Below are 25,475 nucleotides of genomic sequence, written 5' to 3' on the forward strand. Positions count from 1 at the left end.
CTTCGTCCCATCCCCACAAAACTTGGCAGAATGCATGACAAGGGAATTACCCAGTCCCGAAGCAAATTTGAGCTAATATACTACTCAACATAGAACACACGATATTCTCGCATTTTCAGTTTCACAAACCGAACATGGCGTCAGCTGCGAAGAGGTCGCGAACGGTTGCTGTGAGCGTTGAAAGAGTTTAAGAGCTTTTAGAAGAAGAAGATAGTTGCAATGAAGGTATGTCAAGCGATAAAGAAAGCAATCTAGATCGTCAACTGCAAAGTTCAAGCGACGAATCAAGGTAAGAGTTGAGTAAACTATACTACATATGTTACTGCGTAAGCTCGCACGTGGTCTGAAATGCAATGAAATGTGTTTTATCGTTGCTCTTTACATTCGAAACGTTGACTACTGCTTTGAATAAGTATCTAGATTTACATTTGAGTATCAGGAAATCAATATATTTGAAGTAAAAGGGTTTTTGTGGCAACAGAAGATAAAAATGTATTGTGGTGTTCTAAACTCATAAACATAAAATTTTTGTCTAGCGGTTCAGATTTTATTCTCGGCATCTGCTTACTCAAATAAAACTCCAACACTCTATAAATGGAGTTATAGTCAATGCATTCTGTTTTCTATACTTTTGGTAATTGGTATTTTGACTTTTTAGTTGTTCTCGTAAACATGACATGTTTTTGGTTTTAACCTCAGTACACACTGTGTTTTATCCCATTATGGTTTTTGCATTACTACTCATGCAGATTAGAAATACAAATGTTTTTTCATTGAGCTGACAATTATGATGATATGTTTATCTGTTAATTCTCTTTAAACATAGAAATTGAATAATTTAGAATAACTGTCGTTTCAATATATATCAGGAATTTATCTCACTATTATAATTTTGCATTTACTGTCATTTATCGTACACCTCTTTTCAATACTTTTTCTTTTATCTATGTGTAAAGGTCAAGAGATCTTTAGAGAAAAGACTGGCAATCATGGCCTGGTTTTCTGCAATCCTAATACGTTGCTGCTTTTCATATTCACTTTCTTCAACTACAAGATGCATCTTTGCAAGACGTTTTTGAGATTTACGGACCTGGAAATCTACATAGAATTCGTGCAAAGAGAATTCACCATACCAAGCGACGCTTAGAAAGTGGCGCCAAAACTGATCGTGTAGGCCAAAACCAGCAGTGAAATCAGAGCTTTTTACCTTGGTGTAGTAAGTAGTCAATGAGAAACATGGATGCCTTCACTTCTCATGCCTTTCCCCTACTATAAAGACCATTGAAAGCAATATCGAGGTGAAAAAGAATAAAAGCTTGGAAAAGGTGAGAATTCCTAAAGAAGGAAAGGAATATTAAGATAAACAGCTATTAACGAACACATGACAACTTCATCTCGATTTGAGTGTGTACCGCAAATTTTGCGGTCGTTAAGAATTCATATATTCAGTCTATTGTTCTAGCTCATTACATATTCCCGCCGAGTAGTTTGCCGAGAATGTGGCATATTTCCGAAGAGCCAAAAGAGCGCAAACGCTTTGATGTAGGTGAGACTCTTTCCTTTCGTTTTGCGAAATTCAATAAAACCTCTGGGACTAACTTGCTGCTTGATTGATTCTGAAATGTCACTGTTTAGCGTGCTGCAAGCCGGCGACAAGAAGCGAACAACTTTTGCGGAGAGTTTTGCGGAGACCACTCAAAAAATATATATATATCAAGTAGTATTTAAAACAATGTTGGCTTAGCAGACACCAACAATCCCGTTGTTGTCATTGCTGAAATGCACTGAACCTCGCAAAATAAATTTAAAATGCTGTACAACAACCTTCGACTTAAACAATCGTTTCGCTTGCAATTGCAAATGTAAACATTGCTGTCGCTTGTGTAAATAAAAGTTTCTCAGGCGAAAATAACCTCGATTTCTTGTCTATACACTTCGAGGATTTTTTTTTCTGTGAATTAAGAAAAAAATTTCTCCGCTTGTTTCACGGATAACTTCAGTTCCTTCGTTTTAATTTATCGAAAGCAAAACTTAAAACTCGAATTCTGAGTTGTTAATTTCATATGTCGGCGCGACAAAAAGTCGCGGAATGTTTTTGAACAAACTTCAAGATTTGACACGAAAAATTAAACACAACCTTTTATAGAAAAACATCCGTATTAAATAATGCCAGGTAACAGTACTTGAAGAAAGTAACTATTAAAATGTGATAGGTTACGTTTTAGTTGTTTGTTTAACTGAAGCGCTCACGTCGATCTTTCGCCAAAAATATTAAATCCGGTTGACTAATTAAAACTCCGGCTGCATACAGATTTCCACTTTTGGATTAAAACGTAGGGTAAACGCCATTCCAAATCTTCACTCCGTTTTGGATCGTTTTGATTGAGAAAAAGGCCTTACATAATTCACTTTTGTGGTCGGCAGTTACAGGATAAACACGCGCCTTTTGTTTACAACGCAGACAATGCATAATTCCGCCGCCACTTCTTACCGAAAAAATCGAATCTCGGCTTACAGTGGTCGTCAGAAGTCGTTCAACATCTCATTTAAATGGTCTCAAAATGCTCTGATTCTATAAATACAAATCAGTGTTCGCATTACTGGGCGGAATGTTTAAATTCTCAAAATCTTCAAACTACTTTGACAAGTTCATTCACACATGTACGAACAAAACAGTAAACAAAAGGATACTAATTCAACTGTCCAGTTCGTAGTCGCTTAATTAACCTATTGTGTTTCTCCTTTGAAATCGGTTAAATGTCTTCCCCCTAACTATCGCACCTTTTTTCAAGTCTGACAAAACGAATGGTACCGAACACTCTTCGGCGTTATGTTCGTAAACACCGAAGGTATTGCCTGAAGGAATAAACCGAGCCCTCAGGGTAAAAATGTCAGCGGCTTCACCCATTTCTGAATGACACTCTCAAATCGTCGTGAAGTTGTAATGCACTGAAGGTGATGTGATCGATGAAGAAGATGAGCGTTTACTGAAAACATTTCTGAAGAAAAAATAAACAAATCAAGAGAGGAAGCAGATGTAGAGGAAGCAGTGGAAGATGAAGAAGTAACAGGAGTTCGGGCATTAATAGCAAACCCTGCTTCAAGGCTATTCAAGAAAAAAGTCATGTGGTAGTGAGCTACTTTGACCTATGTACCCAGTCATATCATTAAAAGCTATCCAAGGGAGTGTTTTGTGTCTGTGATTATTGGTATCGTTATGAATTTGCTAGGTCTTTGGGTCAAATTTATTGGCACCAAGATCTGATTTTTCGTGGGGACATTTTTTGTTTAAGGGAAGGGGGGTTTTAAGGGAGGGTTGGTTGTTTTTAGAGAAGAGGGACTTCTCAGCAAGGTATTTCCCACCAGGCTGGGATACTTGGGTTGACTCTCGTGGGCAGGGAATCAAAATATTCTATCCCATGGGGGTCAAAACATTCATTTCATGGTCTCCTTAAAATATTCTCTGGGGGGTTTTGTTGAAATGCAGAGGGCATTTCAAGAGAATATTTCTTTTATTTTTACCAAAGTAGTCCTTCAGGAGAGACAGATAATGATTACAAAACTTCATTTTGGCGTAGTTGTAATTTAACATAGCCTATGGACATGACGATCTAACTGTAATATTTCTAGCTATCATAGCAGCAGTGCTGCCGAGAGCTAACAAAGGAACAACTTAGGATAAATAGAAAAACAACAACGTCAGTTATATATAAAATCCTGTCAGTGGTTGACAACTTGAAGTAGTTTAATGTGCACTGGCTTCTCAGATCAACCAACTAAAGAGAGACAGCCAGCCACACCAGCTGTTGCATGAGGCAAAAAGGAAGGAAAATTCGAGCTACAAAAACCAACAACAAAAAAAGGAAGGAAAAACCACAAAAGCCTCAGCTCAGTTTAATTTCAGGGAAGAGGAAGAGATGAGAGCAACAAATGAGTGGTTTGTACCACTTGTACGGCTTGCCCATTCATAATGTAGACTATGAGAGGGGTTTAGCCTTAAAAATATCCTTTAAAATTGTCAGAGTTCAGAGAAATAGACTTCTAGCAGAGAGGTTGGACACACTGATGGTTATTTCAGCTGAAGGACCACTACTGCAAGAGTTAATTCCAATTTAAACATGCACTGATGATTGGAAGGCAGAGAAATCACAAAGGATTTTTCCACATCAGCCATGAACCGCGAGTAACTTTGTCCCTCAAATGTTCCTATAGGGCACCTATTTTTCAGCAGAGGGGGCCCTGGGACTCCCCAAGGCAATATCCTGGTGAGAACACTTAAGGACGTTCGCGCGAAAATCTTCCAACATTGCAATTTTTCTTAAAAGTTCACCAGAGCTAGTTTATCAGCTACTTTTATCAGAAATGTAAAAAAGAGTGGGGGTCACCGACTTCGTTCCCGAGATACGATAAGCAAAAGAGGGCGCGTATTTGGATAAATTTCACTTAGTCACTCGATGTGACCTCAGCGGCTTCGGGCGACAAAATATTTTAAATGAATTGATGTAGGCTAACTTTCTTTGCCTGAATTTATTTCAGTGGGTCTATTGTACAAATATATTTCGCTTTTGAAGTCCCTTTAGGAAAATCTTGCCTTAAAGAATTGGATTTGCGAAAACTCGAGGCTGGAAAATGTGACTGATTTGGTCGCGCGCGAGGGGAGAAAATGAAAAAATAACAAACTTTCAACATTGGAATTTCACTCCTTTTTTGTCAATCAGTTGAGATTTATCAGTAAAGGTGGTATATCCCGAAAAAAGTGGGGGTCACCGACCGTTTAAGAGAGGAAACTGCAAGCGAAGTTAACGCAACGGCTACCCACCTTATATGTGTTTGGAAAGTTTTCTCAGCGCACGCGCTCATGTATGACGTGGCATGACGTTGCAACATGAATTACGTGCGCAGTAAGGTTGAGCATAAACAATAAGCGCGAACGTCCTTAAGTTATCATAATTATAAATAGAAACTTCTACTTTTCCAAAATGCATGAACAACATCTCAGTACTAAAATATATAACATACTTTGCATCTTTTAGGACTCACTGTGATAAAAGTGGCACATGATTTATATCTTATATGTTTATTGGCTTGTTGATTATTGACTTGTCGATGGTATTGATTAGTCAATAATTTCATAGATGACTCATCAAGCATTCACACAACACTTTTATCAAAGTACGTCTGGGACCTAAGAGACAATAACACCGACTTTTCAATTAAGGGCCTCTTCACATGAGCCCGGTTTACGGGCTGCCTCAGTTACCAGGACGGATTTTGACCTCTGTTCATATGGAAAATTTTAGCCCGGTTGACGGGGATAAAATTCAAGAAACGAAGGCAAAATGGCGACACATAAAGTTGCATCTTTCGCGACTATCGTAGCTTTTTTGACCCTTGTAACTTTATTAATAAAGCTAATTCGCATATTTCTGAAGTGGAAATAGATACAAGGCAAAATTAAACCATTTGGACCACCCAATTACGAAAGGGAAGCTATTTTCTCAAAAAAAAAGTTGCGTCCCGGCGACCGGGCTGGAGCGTTCATATGGGAAATTTTTTTTTCCCGGTTTTCGAGATCTCGGTTGCAGAAACCGAGATATCGGTAACCGGGCTGGCCCACCTTCTCATATGAACACATCCAAAATTTTACAAGAAAATAGGAGTGAACCGAGATCTCGGTAACTGGGCCAGCCCGGTCAACCGGGATCATATGAAGAGGCCCTAAGTTGTCCATTGTCACACGAGCAAGCTCTTACAGGGAAAACCCATCATGTTGCAATTTGTGTCTTACAAAGAAGCTTTGCACACTATCAGCTGACAGATCTACTTTCCTAAACAAAAGATCTCAAATTGTTACCAAGTGCAGGCACGAAAACAAATTCTATACAGCCAATCACAAACAGGATCGCTCCAACAATCCTTCACGAGTTTAGTTTAAATTGTATTCCAACCGTCTCTTACGGCACAGTCTGATTGCTTTGTGCATGAAACTCTAGTAACTATCCCTACACTCCTACGATTGTGTGAAACCATTAACAGTTTTCTTTGTTAATATTTAAATGCAATAAATTATTTTCACCTCATTTGCATTAATTTCACTGTTGAATGGCTTTCCATGTACACTACATGATGTACTAAAACTTTGAAGACTATTGGTGACGACTGACTGTGTTAATCAAGGCACATGTGTTAAGGTGCACTGGACGATGGAACACTCTACAATGTTCTGCCATTTTGCCTTGTTAACTTTAGAACAATACAAGAAAGCACAGACAGAAAGTAGATTTTATGGCTAAACTGAAACTGGAAAAGACAGTTGCCTGCCAGAGTAATGTTGTTCAATTGGAAAACACATCACAGGTTTTCCAAGGTTATTAGACAGGTAAACTGCCTTGGAACAATGTTTGAAATTGTCATAAAACTTAGTTAAAGCTAGTATTTCCTTTTTGCGACTTTTTTTGCTTGTTTACAAGCGAAAATAGGAGAATAGCAGTTATGTGGGGCAAATTTGGGACATTCTTGTCTACTCTCAAGGGACTTTTTTAATTTCTCAAGGGAATATTTTAATTTCTCAAGGGATTACTTTCCGCTGTGGGTGATCACGCGATCTCGTGGAAAAACGTGACTTGTCATTTACAAACATTATATAACAATGTTAAAAGTGACATGTCAGCTTTCTTATCTCAACGCACGTGTGTCTGAAAGGCGATCTATAAAAAGCGTCGCACAAACAATGGATTGCGTAACTAAAACACGAATAAATAGCCACTAGCACTTACATCGTTTAAAAATTACAAACGTCAAAAATAAACCATACCAAAAAACTTGCTCTTTTCAAAGATATTATTGAAGTTACAACAAATGCAAGAGATGGGGGCTTCTTTTAAGGCTTCTTTTTTAGGCCAAATTTGGTCGCTACAAGCGCCCATTCTATTTCGTCATCAGCCTAGGTCGTTAGGGACGTGACCTCGCGTTGACAGCAATGTTGCATCACAGGCAGACCACCCTATGTGTTCGTGGTTAATTATTGTTGTTGACATGAGACGAACAAAAGAAATTTTGAAATCTATAAGGGTTACTGAAATAAAGCTCTGGAAATAACATATCTAACTACATTTCGCTCTAAATATCTCAATAAAGTTTAATGAAACGTTTATCGACTCATGTGTTGTATTTCTTCGCCTGCGCGGGCCGTTTTAAGCACTTTTTTTAACTGATTTAGCCGGCCGAAGGCCAGTAAGAGAGAAAGAGGAGACAAGGCTTGCAAGTCGGCGGCCGCCAGCAGCGACCTCCTCCACTTCAAACCGGAATTAATGCCAAACTACTGAAAATCTCACCTATCTGACGACGGCTATCGATCGGTGAGTTGTTGCTCTATCTCTTCGCCGAATTTGAACTTCATCCCTCCAATAGTTTCCGAGAAAATCCACGCTGAAATCATGCATACGGCTTTTTGACTGCACAGGATAAACCTTCGACTCATACTTCATGCAAAAAAAGTCGGTATCTCGAAGAGACTTTGATTCTTTTTTAAAATTAAGCAATTTTGTAGGAATTATGCAATTTTTGATTGTCGGGGATGAAAGCGTTACGTTGAAACATGAACTTTGCGTGACAATGAAATATGAACTATTCGGACATTTAACTATTGTGTAATTTATTGTACATGTATTGTGATGGAGAGATGCGAAATAACCAGAACGAATCAGTGAGAATAAAGGAGAATGAAAGAGAAACCAGAGTGATTGTTTGCCGTTAAACCATTTACGACAAAAGTGGCGACCCTGCCAGGACTCCTGTAACAGGAATCACCGAATATGGCGAAAACAGCTGAACAATTGACCTGCAACAGACCTGTAGAAGGGAGAGGTGAAATACTTAACGCAAACGCCAGAGAATTCCAACCAAGAAGAGCCGCAATTGATGCACGCCAGCGAATAGCTGCCATAGCGCAAGATGAACTGGATGAAAACTAGACTTGAACTGCATGCTATCATTTGAGTTTCAAATTAGTTACAGTTGTACTTTCAAATAGCAGATTTATCACATTCTATATTTGCCTCAAATATCTGAGTCAAATAGGGGGAGAGTGTCGGGATGAAAGCGTTACATTGAAACATGAACTTTGTGTGACAATGAAATATGAACTATTCGGACATTGAACTATTGTGTAATTTTTTGTACATGTATTGTGATGGAGAGATGCAAAATAACTAGAACGAATCAGTGAGAATAAAGGAGAATCAAAGAGAAACCAGAGTGATTGTTTGCCATTAAACCATTTACAACATTTATTAATTAGGCAAAAAGTTGCAATATGAGGTCAATTTTGCAAAATCGCAACGTCGCATTATATCAGAAGTCTTGTTTCTTGTAAGTTCACATTGGTTTAGTGTCGGGAATTTAAAAACAAAACTTTCAATGGACGTTATTAATTGAGACATTTTGTTCCATTCAGGATGTTTTCGGTATATTTTTACAGACTCCTATGCCTCGCAACAAGGAGGAATTTTAAACGCACCTTTTGAAAAACATCAAGGCCTTTAATTCCAGTGGTAATCTGTCCTTTACATTTACAACGGTCAATACACACTGATGTTGATTTTGGTTGGCAGCAAGGCTTACATTTGGTTATTTGACTCATGGCAAAATAATTTCACATCTTATGGCTATCTATCCTGCAAGCAGGCTCACCTTGTGTTACATACGAGTCTCTGTCCCGGTTTGGGCAATCATGTTTTGCGGCTTTACCACTAGCATTTCTATCCCAGGCGGCATACATCATGTTCCATGGACCACAGGCAAGATTGAACAAATTTGCCTACTCATGAAGCCAACCAGATTGCAGGATTGCCTGCTTGCATGCTGAGAAAAAAATAAAAGCCCTAATTATTCAACTGATCAAAAAAAGATGACTATTAAAGCAGGAGTAGACATAGAGGCATAGACATAGACATAATTTATTTATCCACAAAGAGCTTAGAAGCCGTAGCTCGTTAAAACGCTCTCATGAAATAAAAAAGGTTTAAAAATTACAAATAAAAGACGGTTAAAAAGGTAAAAAGTGCATATATGTACAAAATTGTGAATATGGTTTGAATAAATAGAAATCTATATAAATATTACTCTAGTTAATTATTAAAGTTCTTTAAAAAATTACAATTTCAATAAAGGTCTTTAAAAATTACAGTCAACAGAAAGACCAACTGCAGTAATTTCTTAAAAGAGGCGAGACCTTTAGCCTGGCGGACTTCAGATTTAACCACCAGTATAACAATTTACAAACAGCATTAAACAGTATCTTGTACTAATACAAAGGAAACTTATAACCTGAGAAAAGGAGTTCTGATTTAATCTGATTACATGCAAAGCGAAGGGCGACAACTTGTGTTTACTTCCTTCGTAAAAATAGGTTATTTAAAGTGACCAAATGTATTTCACCGAACTAGAGAATATATTCACTTCAAAGTAGAAGAAAATAACAAAATAAATAATCACTTCCCACCAACTGAAGTGAACTGTCAACAACAACTGCAGTGATCAGATCTAGAGTCAACTGAGTGCGGTCGATAAGCTTGATGAGGGTTGCGAACAAAGGCAGAAGAAACTAAAAAATCTCCGGGTTCCTTTTTAGTTTCATTGAGTAGAAAAGAAAGTTCGGAATTATAACGTTTGAAATAATTTTCTGGTGGATTAACAAGGCTATAAAGTCAGTACATAACAAAAATTGTACGAGTCTATCATTTGCACACGCAAGCGTGCGATCGCGAATGAAAGCGAGTAAAACGGTTAAAAAACACCAAGATGAAAGAATAACAACAATAGTCTGTGAAAGTAGACTTAATTTAACAGTGCAGTGCTGCAGTAGAGATTAAAACACAGAAAAATTCAGCCTACCTTGCCACGCAAACACTCCTTGTTGTAATATAACCCCTTTTTCTCGCCGTCTGACGAATCTTGCTTGTTGTTCCCGGATGACTAGTACCCAGAGTCCACGGCACACGGCACACGTCATACGTCATGCGTCACGCGAGGAGCAGGGAACAGTGAATGCGTGAGGCGAATGGCTATCTTTCCATTTCCTCCCTACTAGCACTCTCTGATAATTTTTTTTATTTCAGGGAAAGAAAAAATAAAATAAAAAAACTGACAAAGTGAAACAACGAAAAACACCTGATCGCAGGTAAGTAGTGAGTACGCAGCTTCGCTGAATGCATATCACAAAAAAATACCTTATTATGGGAAGTTAACCCTTCATGAAATTAACGCGAATTTCACGAAAAAATACCGCTAGAACTAAAATACAAAAATTGAGAAAATACAAAGGGTCGTAAAAATTAGAAAGAAACACATTTATGTGCTTAATTAAAGGTTACACAACGAAAAGTAAAATTAAAGATTAACGGCTTTCGTTACTTTTAATGTCGTGTGCAACGTTTCCCTTGCCTAGGCGATAAAATTAAAACTAAGCGAATTAAGGCGAAAAGGTTAAGCTAATATAGCGTAAAAACAAAATATTTACCTTGGTACTGCCTTGATAACTCAACAAAACTTGTGCGCCTTTGCGCTTTACTTCTTGAGATAAGACTTGAAAAATCTTATTACGCTAACTGAAAAGCACAACTTCATAACTAGAAGGTGGCGCGACACATTCGTGTGCGCTTTCGCGCGATTCAACGATAGAAGCGCGCGCATGTAAATGCGTAAGAACAAGTGTACAGCAACGTCCAAACAATGAAACAATAAATAATACTAACTAGTAATACGTGACTCGCAGGGCCTCGCGAAGCTCTGGGTTATTGTTGGCTAGTATCGGCGAAATACAGCAGACAGAATACAAACAGAAACTGAACAACAACGAACTGCACGATTACAGAGACTTCGACAAAATACAGCAGACAGAATACAAACAGAAACTGAACAACAACGAACTGCACGATTACAGACCCAGCAGTTTATAGCCTGAATAGGCGTTGAGGGAGTATTATGTGGAAATCAGTGTTATTTTAATCCGAAAAGAAAAACGATAAAAATGAAAGGCTCAGGATTCGAACCCACAAAAAAAATAATAGTAAAAAAAAAAAAAAAAAAAAAAAAACCTAGCCGGATTCGAACCCCCGCCCTCAGTCCCGAAGATCTGATTTCAAGTTCGACGCCTCACGCCATTACGCCACCAGCGCGCGGCCGTGTGACGTCATTTCCGCCAGACACCAAGCTCACAAATATATATATATAATATGACCGTAAACTCCACACGAGATTTCATCCCGCCTGAGCCCTTTGAGGGACAAAATTATACACCCCGCTACGCTCGGCCTTCGGCCTCGCTTCGCGAGGAATAAATGGACTTCATTTGCGTCTTGCTAACATATATATTAAAGTAATTTTAAGCAATAACGTAGTGTGGCGTCTTTATTCTTTTAACAGTCTCCCGCTTGTTTAAATATCTTTACAGTACTCTATGCACGCTGGCAACAAATTTCGGTGTTGCAAGTTGCAGCAACATGTTGCACAAAGTAGAACCGAGTTCTACTTTTTGCAACAATTTTTTTCAACTTCCAACACCGAAATTTGTTGCGAGACAAGTTGAGCCCGCGGTAGTTATACGTGCAACAACTCGTTCAACTTGCAATGCAACAATGTTGCGAGCAGGAGGGTTGCGAGACAAGTTGAACAAAAATGTTGCCCGTATTACCGGGCCTTAAGAGCAACGTTCTAAATTAAGCGAAACAACAAGCAGCTCCGTCTCTTAAATTTGGGGCCACCTCCTCTTCCGGAATAGCAGGTTTCACTATATATTTTTCTATTCCAGTTTATTTTTACCTTACTAAACACAACGGTTTGAAATAACGGGGTACAACTGTATATTATTTGGGGGTTCTAAGGTTAAATTTAAAAGACGTTAATCTTGAAACATAGCTCCTTTGAGGACGAATGAGATGACTCGTTCTGATGAAATAAAAGACTATAAAGGAATAGTTTCCGAGCCTTAAATCCAGTCCACGGGTATTTATTTTATTTATTTTAGTGATTTTTCTGAACGCCATCACAAAGGTTTAAATAGCGCTGTAAAACCCTTACGCCGTCTTTCTATCGATCGTAGAATAAATTAACATTTTGCTTGTTCAGTGCCATTGTAAAACATTGCTTTAAAATCTGTACGCCCTTCGTGAAATTCCTTGCGCTGGGGGGGGGGGGGGGAGAGCAGGCGAGGAGAAATCCCGATAGCCACCAGACCAGACAAAGTTTACGTAGAGAAAACTCTGCAATAAAAAACTCTCGCCCTCTTTAGTTGTAGATGTGTTTTTTTTTTTCTTTCCCCGAAAGCGGGAGAGCCCTGGTAGAGTAGCTGCCCGAATGTAGCTAGCCACAGAGACTGTGGAATCCGAAACGTAGTCCTTCGATCGACAGTCTGCCTAGTCCTCAGGCGCTATCCCTCTTCCATAATAGTCATTGCTTGAACTACTATCTACCCACCCACCCCCCCGTTTCCTTGCGCTTCCCCTTTTCCCGCATCGAGCGACCCGGCCAATCGGGGTCTGGGGTGACCGGGCGAGGCAGAGAAAACTTTGAAGCTCCGCCTGTTAATTTAAAAGAGGGTAACCTACAATTACTCTTTTGCGCTTGTTCAGTAGCATACTCTTTCTTTTTTGTTGTTGTTGTTCAAGTACGTAATTTTTGCCGCATCTTTTATTCATATCAAACTTGTAAATGGCCCAGCTCACAACGAGTCTCTCGTAGCTCAGTTGGTTAGAGCGCCCAGTCAGTATCTGGGAGGCCATGGATTCGATTCCCGTCGAGGGATGAGATTTTTTCTTTGTCCCACGCTTCTATTATTGGAAAACAATTACTCTTCATTATTTTTATTCATATATCAAAATTTTGCTATAAACAAGGCATGGCTTTAGCGTTTTAAAGAGTGCAGAAAAAACAGCATCCGTTATTGGAATACGAACTGATGATTGATTCGTAACATTTTATCAGGAATAAATTTTTGTTCGACGGTAGATCGGGCCTGGAGAGATCTTTTTGTATTTCGCGTTGACTAGCGCTTTTTTAACGGCGCCCAGGTTTCCCTCCATTTTGGTTGACGTTGTGAAGTGACAGCATAAAGAGTTACCATGAAGATAGCCATGGCAACCGATCACATTTACAAAAACTGATTTGTTTATCGGGCGCTTGTCTTAACGAGGTTCAAACATGGATAGTTCGTGTTCACGTGACGCTTGGAATACACATTTGGGCTTCGTGCATGAAACTATTTTGAACGGTAAACAGACTGTAGAAGTTTTCGTTTCTGATCCTAAGCGAGTTCCTGATTTTTCTACTAGTGATCACGCGCTCCTGAAAGTTTGCCGTGCAGCAGAAAGTTAGTTTGCCGTGCAGCAGAAAGTTTGGCTTCACAGGTGGGCGTTTCCTCTCCCTTTTGTTTTATCTTTTTTTTTTTTCTAACGAGCTTTTTTATAAAATTAGAAAAATGCGCTTAAAACAATGCCATTTGTAGAAATTTACGAGACCGCAAACCTTCTCCTGCGCATTTAAATGTTCAAGCAGACTGCTTCGACAACTTTCAAAAAGCCCGTAAAAAAATACAGGACTTAGGGAATGGCTTGTTCTTTTCAGTCCGTCGAGAATATCAATTGTGGGGAAAGTAATTATTTTATTCGTTAGCGTTACAACTGAATCGTTTGACCAGATAGCCGTAGTATAATTTCATTGACGAAGATAAAGTTTATTGAAAACGTCCGGAGAAGAAAAGACAGAAAAAAAAAAGAACAGCGCGCGGATAGAGCTTTTGATTGTGACATCATCAACGGCTTTCAAAGTTGAACTCGAGAGCGCGCGCGAGACAAACGGCAGCGAGAAATAACAAGAAATGTCGGAACTAACCTGCGATCAGAGCGTTCTTTTTTTGCGGCGAGAGAAAATAGATAAGAAAAGGACGCCGGATCGCAGGTTAGAAATGAACAAAAAATAAGTGTAAAGGGCTTAAGATAATTACTTTGAAAAGGCTATATCTAAATCTGAGACGAAAAAGCATAAAATAGTATTGCCGTAAAATTCGCTAGTTTACTCCAAATGGTCGTACGCTAACGCGCCGTTCGTAAATTGTATTTAAATGTTCACGTTTAGCACACATTTTTTATTGTAGTCAAAACAAGAAGCACAACAACTCAAGGTGAAGATTGCTGGTGAGTGCTACATTGTACTTCATCCCATTACAATGATCAAATATATGCATAGCGAATTTCGAGTTTAAGAAATAATTTATTCCGATAATCTATTTTTATTGAACGTTGACTCAGCGGCGAAACACATTTTCACATGTTTTATTTTATGTTCTGATTAATGTAGCTAAGGACAAGGAAACAGCGGGTGTTGATAACAGGCTATGGGAGTTACGGCACAGCGAGGTTAAAAGCCAATCTGATTTTGCAAAGAAACTAGAAGCTGTAGATCGAGAACTAGAGAAAGCAAAACGGATCTTACTGGAGGCTGAAAGGAACGTTCGTGAGAAGGTGGCAGAGGTCCAGAGGCTACACCAAGACTTTCGATTAATGTACGGTACGTGACGTCATCTACAATCTGGCGCTGTCTAGGTGTCAAAGGCTAAGGAGGGTGTCGAAAAGCGAGGCGGAAGGGGGGAAGGGTATCAACATGTATCAAAGTAATGATACTTTTTACTGGTTATGTGTTGTTTGTAATGACGTGCAATTGTTCTTCTGGACATTAAACAATGAGCATTACTAATCGTTGTGATTTTAAACTTCTCGCAGATGCAGACAAGCACGACAAAAAAGAAGAAACACAAGAAAAGTTAGAAACAAGTAATGACCAAAAAAGAGGACTTGAGACGAGGCTTTTCAATGGTATGTACAGTTCGACTGGGTTTATGAGACAGTATAAATCAGTTGAAAAGTGTAAACGCTGTTTGTAAGAAGGTGATACAACACTTGACGGGGCGTAGGTAGATGCCATCATAAAATCTGCCAAACTGGGCGTTACCTAAATTTTACCACTGCCATACATTACGAAACCCACAGTCGAGTAAGATCACAGTGACTTAGGCCGGCCTGGTTTACACTAGCGACATAACGGCAAGGTAAAGCAAATGCAAAACAAAGAACAAAAACTCACGTTGATGTGTTAAGTCGCCAGTGTGAACAACCCAACAAAATGACATAGTTTAAGCGCAATGACGTAGGCATAACGACGTAAGGGACGAGCTGAATTTTTGTTTTTGTCGTTAGTTTTGTCGTTAGTGTGAACCAGACCTTATTTGTTACAGTTTATGTATGATTGACGCATGGAGCCAGTCGAGTGGATAACCGTTTCTAAAAAGTAGACATTGTGACAATTGTTTCTATCATGTTGTTTCTCTAGGTAAAGATTACTTTAAAGCTCAACCGTCGTGGTTCGATTCCTTGTCAGACAACACTGGTAGGATTAACGTCCAGTTTAAGGAGAAGACAGAATGCCAGAAAGAATTCCAGACGGCCGGCAATACTTCCCATCGTAAAGGAAAAGCATTTCCAGAAAGAATCAAAGGTACAAATAATTGAATCCTTTGGTTTGTCTACGTATCAGCCCAGAGCAATGAATTATCTCTGTTCTCAGCATTTAGGCAGAGGTAAAAAACCTACAGGGGGACGTTCGATCGATCGAGTCCAATATGTTTCTTTTTTTTTTCTTTCCTCCTTTAGCTGAGGATTACTTTGAACTTCAACCGTCGTGGTTTGACACACTGCTGACCAACGTGGGCTGCCTTGATGTCAAGTTTAATCCCGTGCCAAGAGAAGAAGCAGCGTTCAAGAAGCAATCCCACACAATTTACAGCACTTCAGGTAACGAGTCAGATGCAACAAGATCTAAGATTCTTTTCTACGTATATATCGTCTTATCACGGTGAACAAAATTCTATCTCAGCTGCATTCGACTCTTTTCAAATTAATTAACTAAATTATTTTTTTTATGTTTTTTTTTAGCTGATGTTTATGGACAGAAGAAGGTTCTTTATCCGAAAAAAAATACGCCTTCACCTATCGTCCCAGCCACTAGCGACGACTTCACAGCAGCGGCGTCCGAAAGGACCCATGGGTGCCTGTCTGCCAATACTTGTTACTTATTTTCGGATTCAGGTATAGTTACATGTACTAGATAACGAAATTTAATGAGTTCGGCGTCTATATGCAATGGAGAGAAATTCGCTAGTAAAAAGGGGGAAAAAGAAACATCGAGTCATGCAGCCTATACTGTTGGAGCTTATCCCGGTTTCTGTAGCATTAAGCTGACCGTTGGGACACCGCAACTCCCATTGTTAGTAAAGGGACATAGGTACATTTGAGAAATTTAAAACACAGTGAGAGACTTTTTTTCGCTTAGGCGGTTTGTTTTCCCATTACAGACCACGTGATGTTCTGCAGAGAATTTCCTTTTCATCCACATAAAATTTATTCATTTATATACACGCGACTATTTGAAAATTTGAAAGCAAGAATCCATAAGAGTATCATCGCATGGTCTGTGGGACCACACAATGGGACAACAAAACGCCCAAGCGAAAAAGATCTATTATCTTGCGATTTCCTTTTTACCAATATTCTTGTATCTTCTTTTCTAAAGAATCCAAACCGTCGTGGTTTGACACTTTAACAAACAACATTGGATGCGTGGAAATTGAAAATATGCCAATCACGAAGAAAGACGTCAGGAATACATATTTTTCATGTAAAAGGATAGATAATTCAGGTACCGATAAAACAAGGTTTCTTCAAGCTAATTGCATTTCTCTGGGGAGTTAAATGTTTCATGTAATGTTTAATAAATGAGCAGCGGTGTTTTATCAAGTTTAGAACACGAGGCGCAGCCGAATGTGTTAGACTTGATAAAACACGAACTGCGAATTTATTGAACGGCTTAAAACTCTTCTGATGTAGATCAACTCATTCTTGCACTAATATTTAGATTTGGGGCTAATTTGGCCTAGAAAATTGGACGTAAAGTTTAGCCGTGTCTTTATCAGATATAAAGACACTCATTAAACATTAATTTCTTTTGTATTTTCTTAATGAATTATTAATGAGTTTTTAAGGGAGAAGAAGTCTGCTGTTTGGGTTAGTGGCGATAGTGCATAAGACAGTACACGATTCCAGTTTTAATAGCATTGCCAGTTAGGAAGTTTTCTACTCCACACCTGAACGGGATCCTAAAAATAGTTTCCCTTGGAAAGACCTAAGAGAATCTCCTGAGTCTTTTACCTGCCGTTTTACTAACACTTCACTTCTACAATAAACGGTGGAAACTGTATGCTTAAAAGTCGAAGTAGATACATTGATTTCGTTTGTTTCATCTACAGAATAGTATCCACGTTGCAAGTCAAGCTAAAGGACTCGATGTCTTGTTCCTCATTACGTGCATATTTATTTTTTTCATAACATACGATTCAGCAAAAGTGTTAATATATATCATTTAATTTTAAAACGTTTTTATATTTAGTTACATGAATAGTTTAGAAATTTTAGCTCTGTAAATATTTATTTTATTAAATTACATTTTCTTAGTGGTACATTAAAATGTAATGAAAACTGCTAAACGTTTTCTGCATTAGAAAGATTTCAATTAATAATGTTGAAATGTTAACATCGACACGTATTCTCTTACTTGTCGATAATGTCTCAGATGTATTTATACAGAGAGAAATCACAGATATCTAATTAATCGTGGTTACAAACATGTAACATTGTGCACTTTCAAGAGACATACATTAGCTATAAAATGTGATGTTTATAATAACAGAAAATAAAAACGTCTGTAGAAAACAAATCTGTTGCTGTGTTTTTAAAGGAACCTGCTGAAACCGTTCTAGTTTATGCGCACCCCCCCCCCCCTCGTTATAGTCAGCTCGGCGCTACGCGCCTCGTTCGATATCTGCCATCTCATATCCAACGCGCGCTTGCGGAATAATTGCTTTAACAATATACCATTGACCATAAATGTAGTAGCCGCATAATAAACGTTAACGAGAACAGCCGGGGAGCTCGAATATTGCAATTCTTTGGGCGTTACTAATAAAACAATTATTTCAATCGCGCTCGTTGGATATAATGTAATGTAAAAACTTTATTTAAACACGGGAAACCATCAGTTACAATAAGCTCAACTATTAAAGAAACTAAAACTAAAACTGCTTTACATGATTGCCGTGTGGGATATGAGATCGTTAACAACAACAATACAACAATAACAACACTTTATTAAACCACGCGACACTTAGGAGCGCAAGCGCTCGTAAAAATGTCTGCGTGAGCGCAAAATTGTATAAAGAAAAAAAAATTATATAAATATCTATGTAAATATGTATTATATAATAGGCGCCTAAAAAGAGTTAAAAATATTAAAACCTAAAATATTAATATAGTAATCGTTTAAATGTTAAAAGATCTTTAGCGTCCCTTACAAATGGTGGTATTGAGTTCCAGATCCTGGCGGCGATGAAAGAAAAGGACTTATGCCGCCATTCCAAATTGCATCTAGGCATCTCTAAAATTGTACCGGACCCCCTTAGGTTATACGAGCACACTTTAAAATTAAAGAGATCTTGAATATAGCTTGGAGCTTGATTATGTAAGCGTTTATACACAAGGACTAATGCCTGAAATTTCCTGCGCTGTTCTAGCGAGCTAATGCCTACAGTCTTCAAAAGAAACTCATAAGGAGTTTGCCTGAAAAAGCCTATCAGCCCATAATTGTTGAACATATTCCGTTCGATGAAATATTGGTCACCCAATTTCATAGCCAGATGAATGCACAACAAACCAACAAAGTCGCAGGGGCATTTCACAAGTAGGTAGCCTCAATAGGCCTGATCACGGTCCTCGACGCAATCTTGACGAGAAGACAAAGCGGGCAGAAATTAAAGTGTTGTTATCAGTAGGAATACGACGGCATACATCTTTTTAAAAATCGAATTCTAGACAACTTGCGAACTGTAGAGTTAAGATACTAGGCAAAAGTTTTAATTCGCCAAGTTTGAACGATGTAGACTGAACGCGTTCAGTTGCGTTTTTCATTTCCCGTGATCTACGCTATTATCATCGTCACGTGAAACGATTATCCGTATCTCTTGAAGTATATTTTGCCTCTTGTTTGGAGAGACCCCGCTCGTCCCAGGCCTATGACGGGGTGGGAGGGGGTACTTCCATATATGGGCCTTATATAGATACTAATGGAAAGCTCTGTATTACTTTATTTACGTAAATAAATAACACAGTAATTTGAAAAATTTTGATTTCATTGATGCACTGAAAATTCATTTTTAACCATATTCCGATACAAAGAATACGATATTTTTAGTTGCTTCGACGCAAAATCGTTAAATCGGGAGTTTTTTACAACGATATCCCAATTTACACTGTAACAATAGGTATTTTGCTCTCCCTCCACATCGCGTAAACCCGGTTCCACTTATTAGTTCTTTTTGCTGCGCTCTTATTTCTCACAGGAAGCAGCTATGAAGTTTTGTATGGCGAGCCGAGGCACCCCCACGTTTAGAACATCTTTTAAAAATCTACTCTTAAAAAAGTTAAAAGTCGTTATTTTTTAAGATTTAATTTATAACTCTAAGCGTAAGGGGTGAAACCAAACTGTATCGCTAGGTACCAGGACTTTTCAATTCATAGGTGCACAGTTTTTTTTTTTTTTTCTTTTCGACAAGTCTAAAGGCGACACCAAAGCCAAGGCTTAAAAGAGTGGAACACACACCACGTAGCTACTAAATAAGTTCAGTTAACAAACAAGAAAAAAAAAATCAAATATCTACTTAAAAATTTATTCCCAACTAACTGCACAACTAGGAGATGGGCGATAAAGAATATGAATATAGCATATACCTTTTACTTGCAGTTTATCCATCGTTTTATTTTTCATTCCCTTCTACAAAGCCATGATTACAAGCTGTAAAGTTAAACCTCTCATTAACATAGCTTAGTCTTAAGCTCTCGTTGCGTTGGCTTGCTGTATTGTCATTTTTGTAAATAATGTCATATGTTCACTCAGACTTGATCCATTTGTCCTCATTGAATAGGCGGACTTTAATAACGGCTTGTGGGTGGTACAGATCCCTCTCAACAGGCCTAATATAATACACAATTTAGCTTTAAAAGTATTTATACCGGCAATTTTTCCAAAAAAATTAATAAATAAACTAATTGTTAAATTTTGTCTAGCCCCAACAGAAAAGATATATTCAAACCTTACCCCCCAAAAAGGATATCTTTAAAAATTTTGTAACAAGCTTTGATCATCTCTGCCTATGTACGCATTGCGGACTCAGCAGAAAAAAGGCGGTTACCAAGCGGTAATGCCTTTCGGTCGCTAATTCGCGCCATTTTCATTCATCAGTTTTGAGAGAATGACGAAAGCAAGTCTTCGGAGCTAAAAGAATTTCAAAAGGTATGCTAAAACCAGCTTTAATTTTAAGGTATAGCTTTGGAACAGCCTTTTCGAAGTATCTTCGAGTCAGTAAAAGTATTATTCGAATTTTGTTTAAGCAGGAAACATATGCAAATAAGTTTTCGTGTTTAAATGTATGCACTTGCAGAGAACCCGACACGGTCTTGTGAAATGTTTGCCTGCTGGCGGCCGTCTTCTCGACAATTTCTTCTGGTTTTGCAAAAGAGTAGTGAATTTTCACTCTTTATAGATGGACTACGCAAACCAAGAATAACAAACACTTCAACTATGAAGAATTGTAGAAAATTAATTGATTAAGGAACACGAAGAGTTTTAAAGACAAAAACTCAACTGTAGTGTTGAAAAGCCCCGGGGAAAAGCCTCAGTTTAGTTGTTTCCTTCAAGTGTGAAGCTAAAGGCTTTCTCCTAAACGCTACTTATTTAGTTATTTCCAGCTTTCGCGTTGTTAAAGGTCGTTTAATTTGCAGGTCAGACGTACGAAAACAGCATGAAGCTCGCATGGAGGTGTCAGAGGTTTGCTTGGTCCTCGAAAAATAAGGTAAGCCGGTTTATAATTCGTTTCATGTTTCACTTCAAGGCGAAGCGTCTTGGTGAAATAAAATCAGTAAATCTGTTCGATTTCTCTGGTCGAGCGAGGTGGAAGATTTCCACGGTAAATATCAACATTTCCTAGCCCGTTTTTTAACGCGTTTATTCATTCATTGTCTTGTAATTATTTTAAGTTCAATGTTCATTATACAATTTACAGAGCCACAAAAAAGGGGAACAGTAAAATATTCCAATTCAAAGATACACTGTCAAGGTGGCGGACATTGTTATTAAATTCACGGTAAAAATTTTAAAAACCATTATTATTTGTTAAATTGGAATTTATCAATTCCCGTGGACAAAATCCATGACAGTGAGAACAGAATTCTTCCCATTTATCGCATGGAATTTATAATTTTAAGTATCATTCATGGCTATCTTTCAAAATCCCTCATGGTTTCTGCATGGCAAATGGCCTTGTTCCACGATGGGAAGTTATAAAGTTCCATAAGTGTTTCATCCCAAGAAAAGAATATAAACAAAGAAATAAATATATGACAATAAAGAATTTCCTGATTATTGTTTTGACCAGTCTTGAAAGAAACTCTACTTGTAGGACTTGTAGGGTGTTAAGCCCATTTCTTGACTTAAATGAAAAGCCGCTTGCAGGCTATACATACTTGTATTATTAATCTCTGTGTTATTGACAGCATAATTATGTTCTGATTAACATGGCAAAAGTGATACTGAATGAAATGCGTACAGCACAACATTGCAAGAAGTAATGACTGTTTTAAATCAAAGAATCTCATTTTCTTGACTGATGGCAAATAGTGTTTTGTTTTTGCATAAAGTGTCAGATAAACAAGGTAGTTAAACTTAAAAATGGAATCTAAAAACCAGTGCAGCTTACTGCAGTAGTGTGAAAGGGAGGGTTGGAATAGGGGTATGGAAATCCGCCGATCAGTCATAATTTAATGACCAAATTCGTTGGTAAAACACATCTGGAGTTGTTCTGTGTCGGCTAAGAAGCAATCAGCATTTGACCATATTAACGATTAACTAAAAGAACAAAAAAAAAACACGAGATCCGCGGCCATTTTCCATCCGCCATATTTTTTCGCCGAGATGATTGATCTGTGTTTGAAATCGCTCGGCAATTCGCCTCTCCATATCTTTGCTGTTGCTAACTTAACGCTGGCCCAGCTCTTGGATAGCCAAAACAAATGTTTCCTGAAGTTTGTTTCCGGAGTCGCTGACATTCCACGTACATTGATAATATTGATCTTTACTGTACCATACTAAGTAAAAGCAGTTAACAAGCCAAAAAAGTCTGTCTTTCAAAAGTAGTCTTGTATTCAAAGGCTGTACTAATAATCTATAACAACACTATATAGTCTTATGGTGCCATTTCCGTAGTTTCAATGGCACTAAACAAAAAAAGTTTTAAAACTGTAAAAGATAAACTAAAGTTCACCTTTGACTCTAAACTGTGTTTCTCTTCTGGTACATGTATGTATGTGTATGTGCTGTTTCCTGAGTCCCTCTTCCTGTGTTTCAAGGCTGGTGAAAACTTTTAAGTTTACCTTATTGTTACTTATTTTCGCGGGACTTATTTTCGCGAAATATTCCTGTTGCATTTTCGCGAAATTAAGTACCCGCGAAAATAAGTAACAATAAGGTAGTGAAAACTTAAAACTTTTAACTTTTAAGTTTAGCAATCTTAAAAGATTGCAAAATCAACGTCATTTAAAATGCAGAGAAGTGAATATGGTAGTTTGCTCCCTCTGTGTTTGTGATCATTTGGAAATTCTTGGATGATGAAATGACACGTGCTTTAATTTTGGTACAAACACTCACCTGCTTCAAATTCATGCTAGACTGGCTGTCAGATGTTTCTCTTTTCTCTCATTTTTCTCTTTCCAAAAGGAGATTTACTCCAGAAAATTTCAATATTGTATGAAAGCACCCATGATTCATCTACAAAATAAGTACAATACATAGAGTAATTGTGCTTGTTATTTCAAATCTGCTTTACACTGTACACCCTCCTGCTGCTTTACACTGTACACCCTCCTGACTTCAAAACTTGCTTCATTACTCCCTCCATTGTACTCCACTCAGTCCAGTTACAACTACATTTACAACTACAACTACTGTAAAATGTCACCTAATGCACATGTATAATAGTTGCTCTCCCTCTGGCATGTCATAATTCTTATTAAGAAAGTTTCTTATATCTGCTATGGGCCTTGTTTTGTCCAGTGATGACACATCCACCTTTTCAGACATCACCATGGACATAAACCAATTGTGCATTTTGTTTTTGTTGTCTATACACATGTCCTTGACACTGGTCTCCTACCACATGGTACTTCCTTCCTTTTGATTTTAATAAGGTCAAAAGTGCCATCACTGAAACCTCAGACTAAAAATAACATTATTACTACAAATATTACAATAAATTAGTTTATTTATACCAAAAGCATTTGTATTTACCAGTCTATCAACTATTGGACTAGTTTTAAAATGATTTCATATTTAATTATTTAATGATTTCAACCAGTGATCATCAACAAACAGATGACCATTATTTCCTCTATCCCAAAAGTTACAAACATCAGCTGTTTATAACTTAAATAATATATGCATGTGGGCAACATGTTCTTATAACTACATCATAATTGTGAATTTAAATGATATGTTCCCTTGCCTTATAAGTTTATCCTTGAAAGTCAAAGCTATTCTTTGAGATACCCCGGTATTCTTTAATTTCTTGAAATCTATTCTTTCATTTCTTTGCTAGAATCTTTGGGGAGCCTGAAGTGGCACCACCAAAGTAATACATACTAATAACAATGTTTAAACTTATGTTGCTTGAATGCGAGGAGGTATGATGTTGTAGTGAGCAGTCAAGGTACGAAACAGCATTCCCAACTTTCTACAGACACAGCTTTGTTTTTGAGAAATCCCTGAATGTGTGAGTTAACAATTTTGAAAGGGAAAATTATCATTTTCTAACGGCCAAAATACACAGTTTAGTATATTTGATGTTATCCAAGCTCCCTTGACAAAAAAATACACAATAAAAATATTTCTATTAAAATTTGAGAGTTTTCTTGAATTGGGTGTCCTGTGTTTTTGGGGGATTTTTAGTATGTTGCTAAGCAGACCACCCTGGAATGTATGACAGTAAGAAAAATTCTGTTGCAATTTGTGTGATAACAAACCATAGATTGACTGAACTAATAGTGAATAGTGAAAGAAAAGAGATGCCACCATTTAGCATATTGACCAATAGTAGGCCATGGCAAAAGGCTGTGTTACTGTGTTGCTCTTCCTTGCCTTCCTTTTCAGTTTTCCTCCCGATTTTTTGCTCTCGGTCTTGACTAAACTATTTAACCCCTAAAAACATTCTTTTAAAGAATCTCATAATAAAATATAACAAATTTAAACATTTATTCATGCAGTCAAGTTATAAAATAAATGTAGTGTTTTGTTTCATACGTTACGTTATTTCTGAGCGCGTCTTCATGCAGAATGTCTTTCACGATATGGAAAATGTTTTCGATTGGATTAATGTCGGGACTGTGAGGAGGAATTGCAATTAGTTTTGCCCCGATTCCCTCCAGGCAGCACGTGCTTTTCCAGAATTTTGGCTGGGGTCACCATCCTGAACGAAAACCTTGCATCGTCCCTTCCTTGAATCACGAAACATTCTTGTGAATTCCCTTCCAACCTGAGGCCTGCAAAGATGTGTTGTGGATGATTAGATTAGATATGTGGGTACACGTATTTGTGATGTGGTTTTGGGAGATGTGACAATGAATTCTGTGTTACATGATGGAATGATAATTGAGTACAATAATTATTGTGAGGCTGAAGAAGCTGACTGTGGCTGATCTCATTTATAAGGTACCCGGTGGTGATGTGGATCGGCATAACAAATATAAGGTAAATTGGATTTGGTTTTGGTTTGCCGTTTTTGAAGTAGCTTGGTAAACATTGCTCATGGTGTAGGGCTGATAACCATTTAAATAAAATAAAAATGAAAACTTTATTTATCCTGAAGGGCCAATCAGTGATCATTAGATCACTGGTATAAACTGGCGATCAGCATTAAGTATAAAATACATCTATTCTTAAAGTTGTAGAAGATTTATATATATACATATTAAAAATTGACATTAAAAAAAAATACAAGTATTCTGGAGTTTATGTATCAAATTCAAGCATTTAAAAAGAAGAGCAAAGAGCATTTGACATTTTTTTTGCAAATCGTAAAATGATATACCTTGGGTACCACATATGGATCTGTTTTGACAATTTCTTCTATTTTCTTCCGCATCGCTTTAAAAAACCTTTATAACCTTTTTATATAACCTTTGCTTGAGAAAAAAAAAACGTTTCACAGGATGTTGAATTCAAAGTAGTTTTCATTGTGGCATTTCTGAGCATCTTACCGATGCGTTTCTTGC

The 25,475-nt window shown here is 37.7% G+C and overlaps 2 protein-coding genes across 4 annotated transcripts in view; both read left to right on the forward strand.

Annotated features, from left to right (window-relative positions):
* The first annotated feature begins 227 nt into the window (after positions 1-227).
* Positions 228-17,814, forward strand: LOC144648364 (uncharacterized). Its single transcript, XM_078507947.1, has 10 exons — positions 228-289; positions 13,349-13,403; positions 14,150-14,189; positions 14,353-14,562; positions 14,775-14,867; positions 15,382-15,546; positions 15,702-15,842; positions 15,984-16,136; positions 16,621-16,746; positions 17,354-17,814. Exons 1-10 carry the CDS (start codon positions 228-230, stop codon positions 17,356-17,358), a joined length of 1,050 nt encoding a protein of 349 aa, XP_078364073.1. The 3' UTR covers positions 17,359-17,814.
* A 2,598-nt stretch (positions 17,815-20,412) lies between these two features.
* LOC144652314 (uncharacterized) overlaps positions 20,413-25,475 on the forward strand; it is a 143,891-nt gene continuing 138,828 nt past the window's right edge. For all 3 annotated transcript variants that reach the window (XM_078512365.1, XM_078512364.1, XM_078512362.1), the window contains exons 1-2: positions 20,413-20,448; positions 20,937-21,007. The gene's annotated coding sequence lies outside the window, so the exon portion shown is untranslated. The remainder of the gene's footprint in view (positions 20,449-20,936; positions 21,008-25,475) is intronic.

The sequence above is a fragment of the Oculina patagonica genome, chromosome 4 (assembly GCF_052425735.1).
Source record: "Oculina patagonica isolate OP01 chromosome 4, crgOcupat, whole genome shotgun sequence".
NCBI lineage: Eukaryota > Metazoa > Cnidaria > Anthozoa > Scleractinia > Oculinidae > Oculina > Oculina patagonica.

Coding starts and splice junctions, on each gene's coding strand:
- LOC144648364 (XM_078507947.1), top strand. CDS start 228: ATGTCAAGCGATAAAGAAAGCAATCTAGATCGTCAACTGCAAAGTTCA. Junction 14,190..14,352: donor ACTCAAGGTGAAGATTGCTG/GTGAGTGCTACA, acceptor TGATTAATGTAG/CTAAGGACAAGGAAACAGCG. Junction 14,563..14,774: donor AGACTTTCGATTAATGTACG/GTACGTGACGTC, acceptor AACTTCTCGCAG/ATGCAGACAAGCACGACAAA.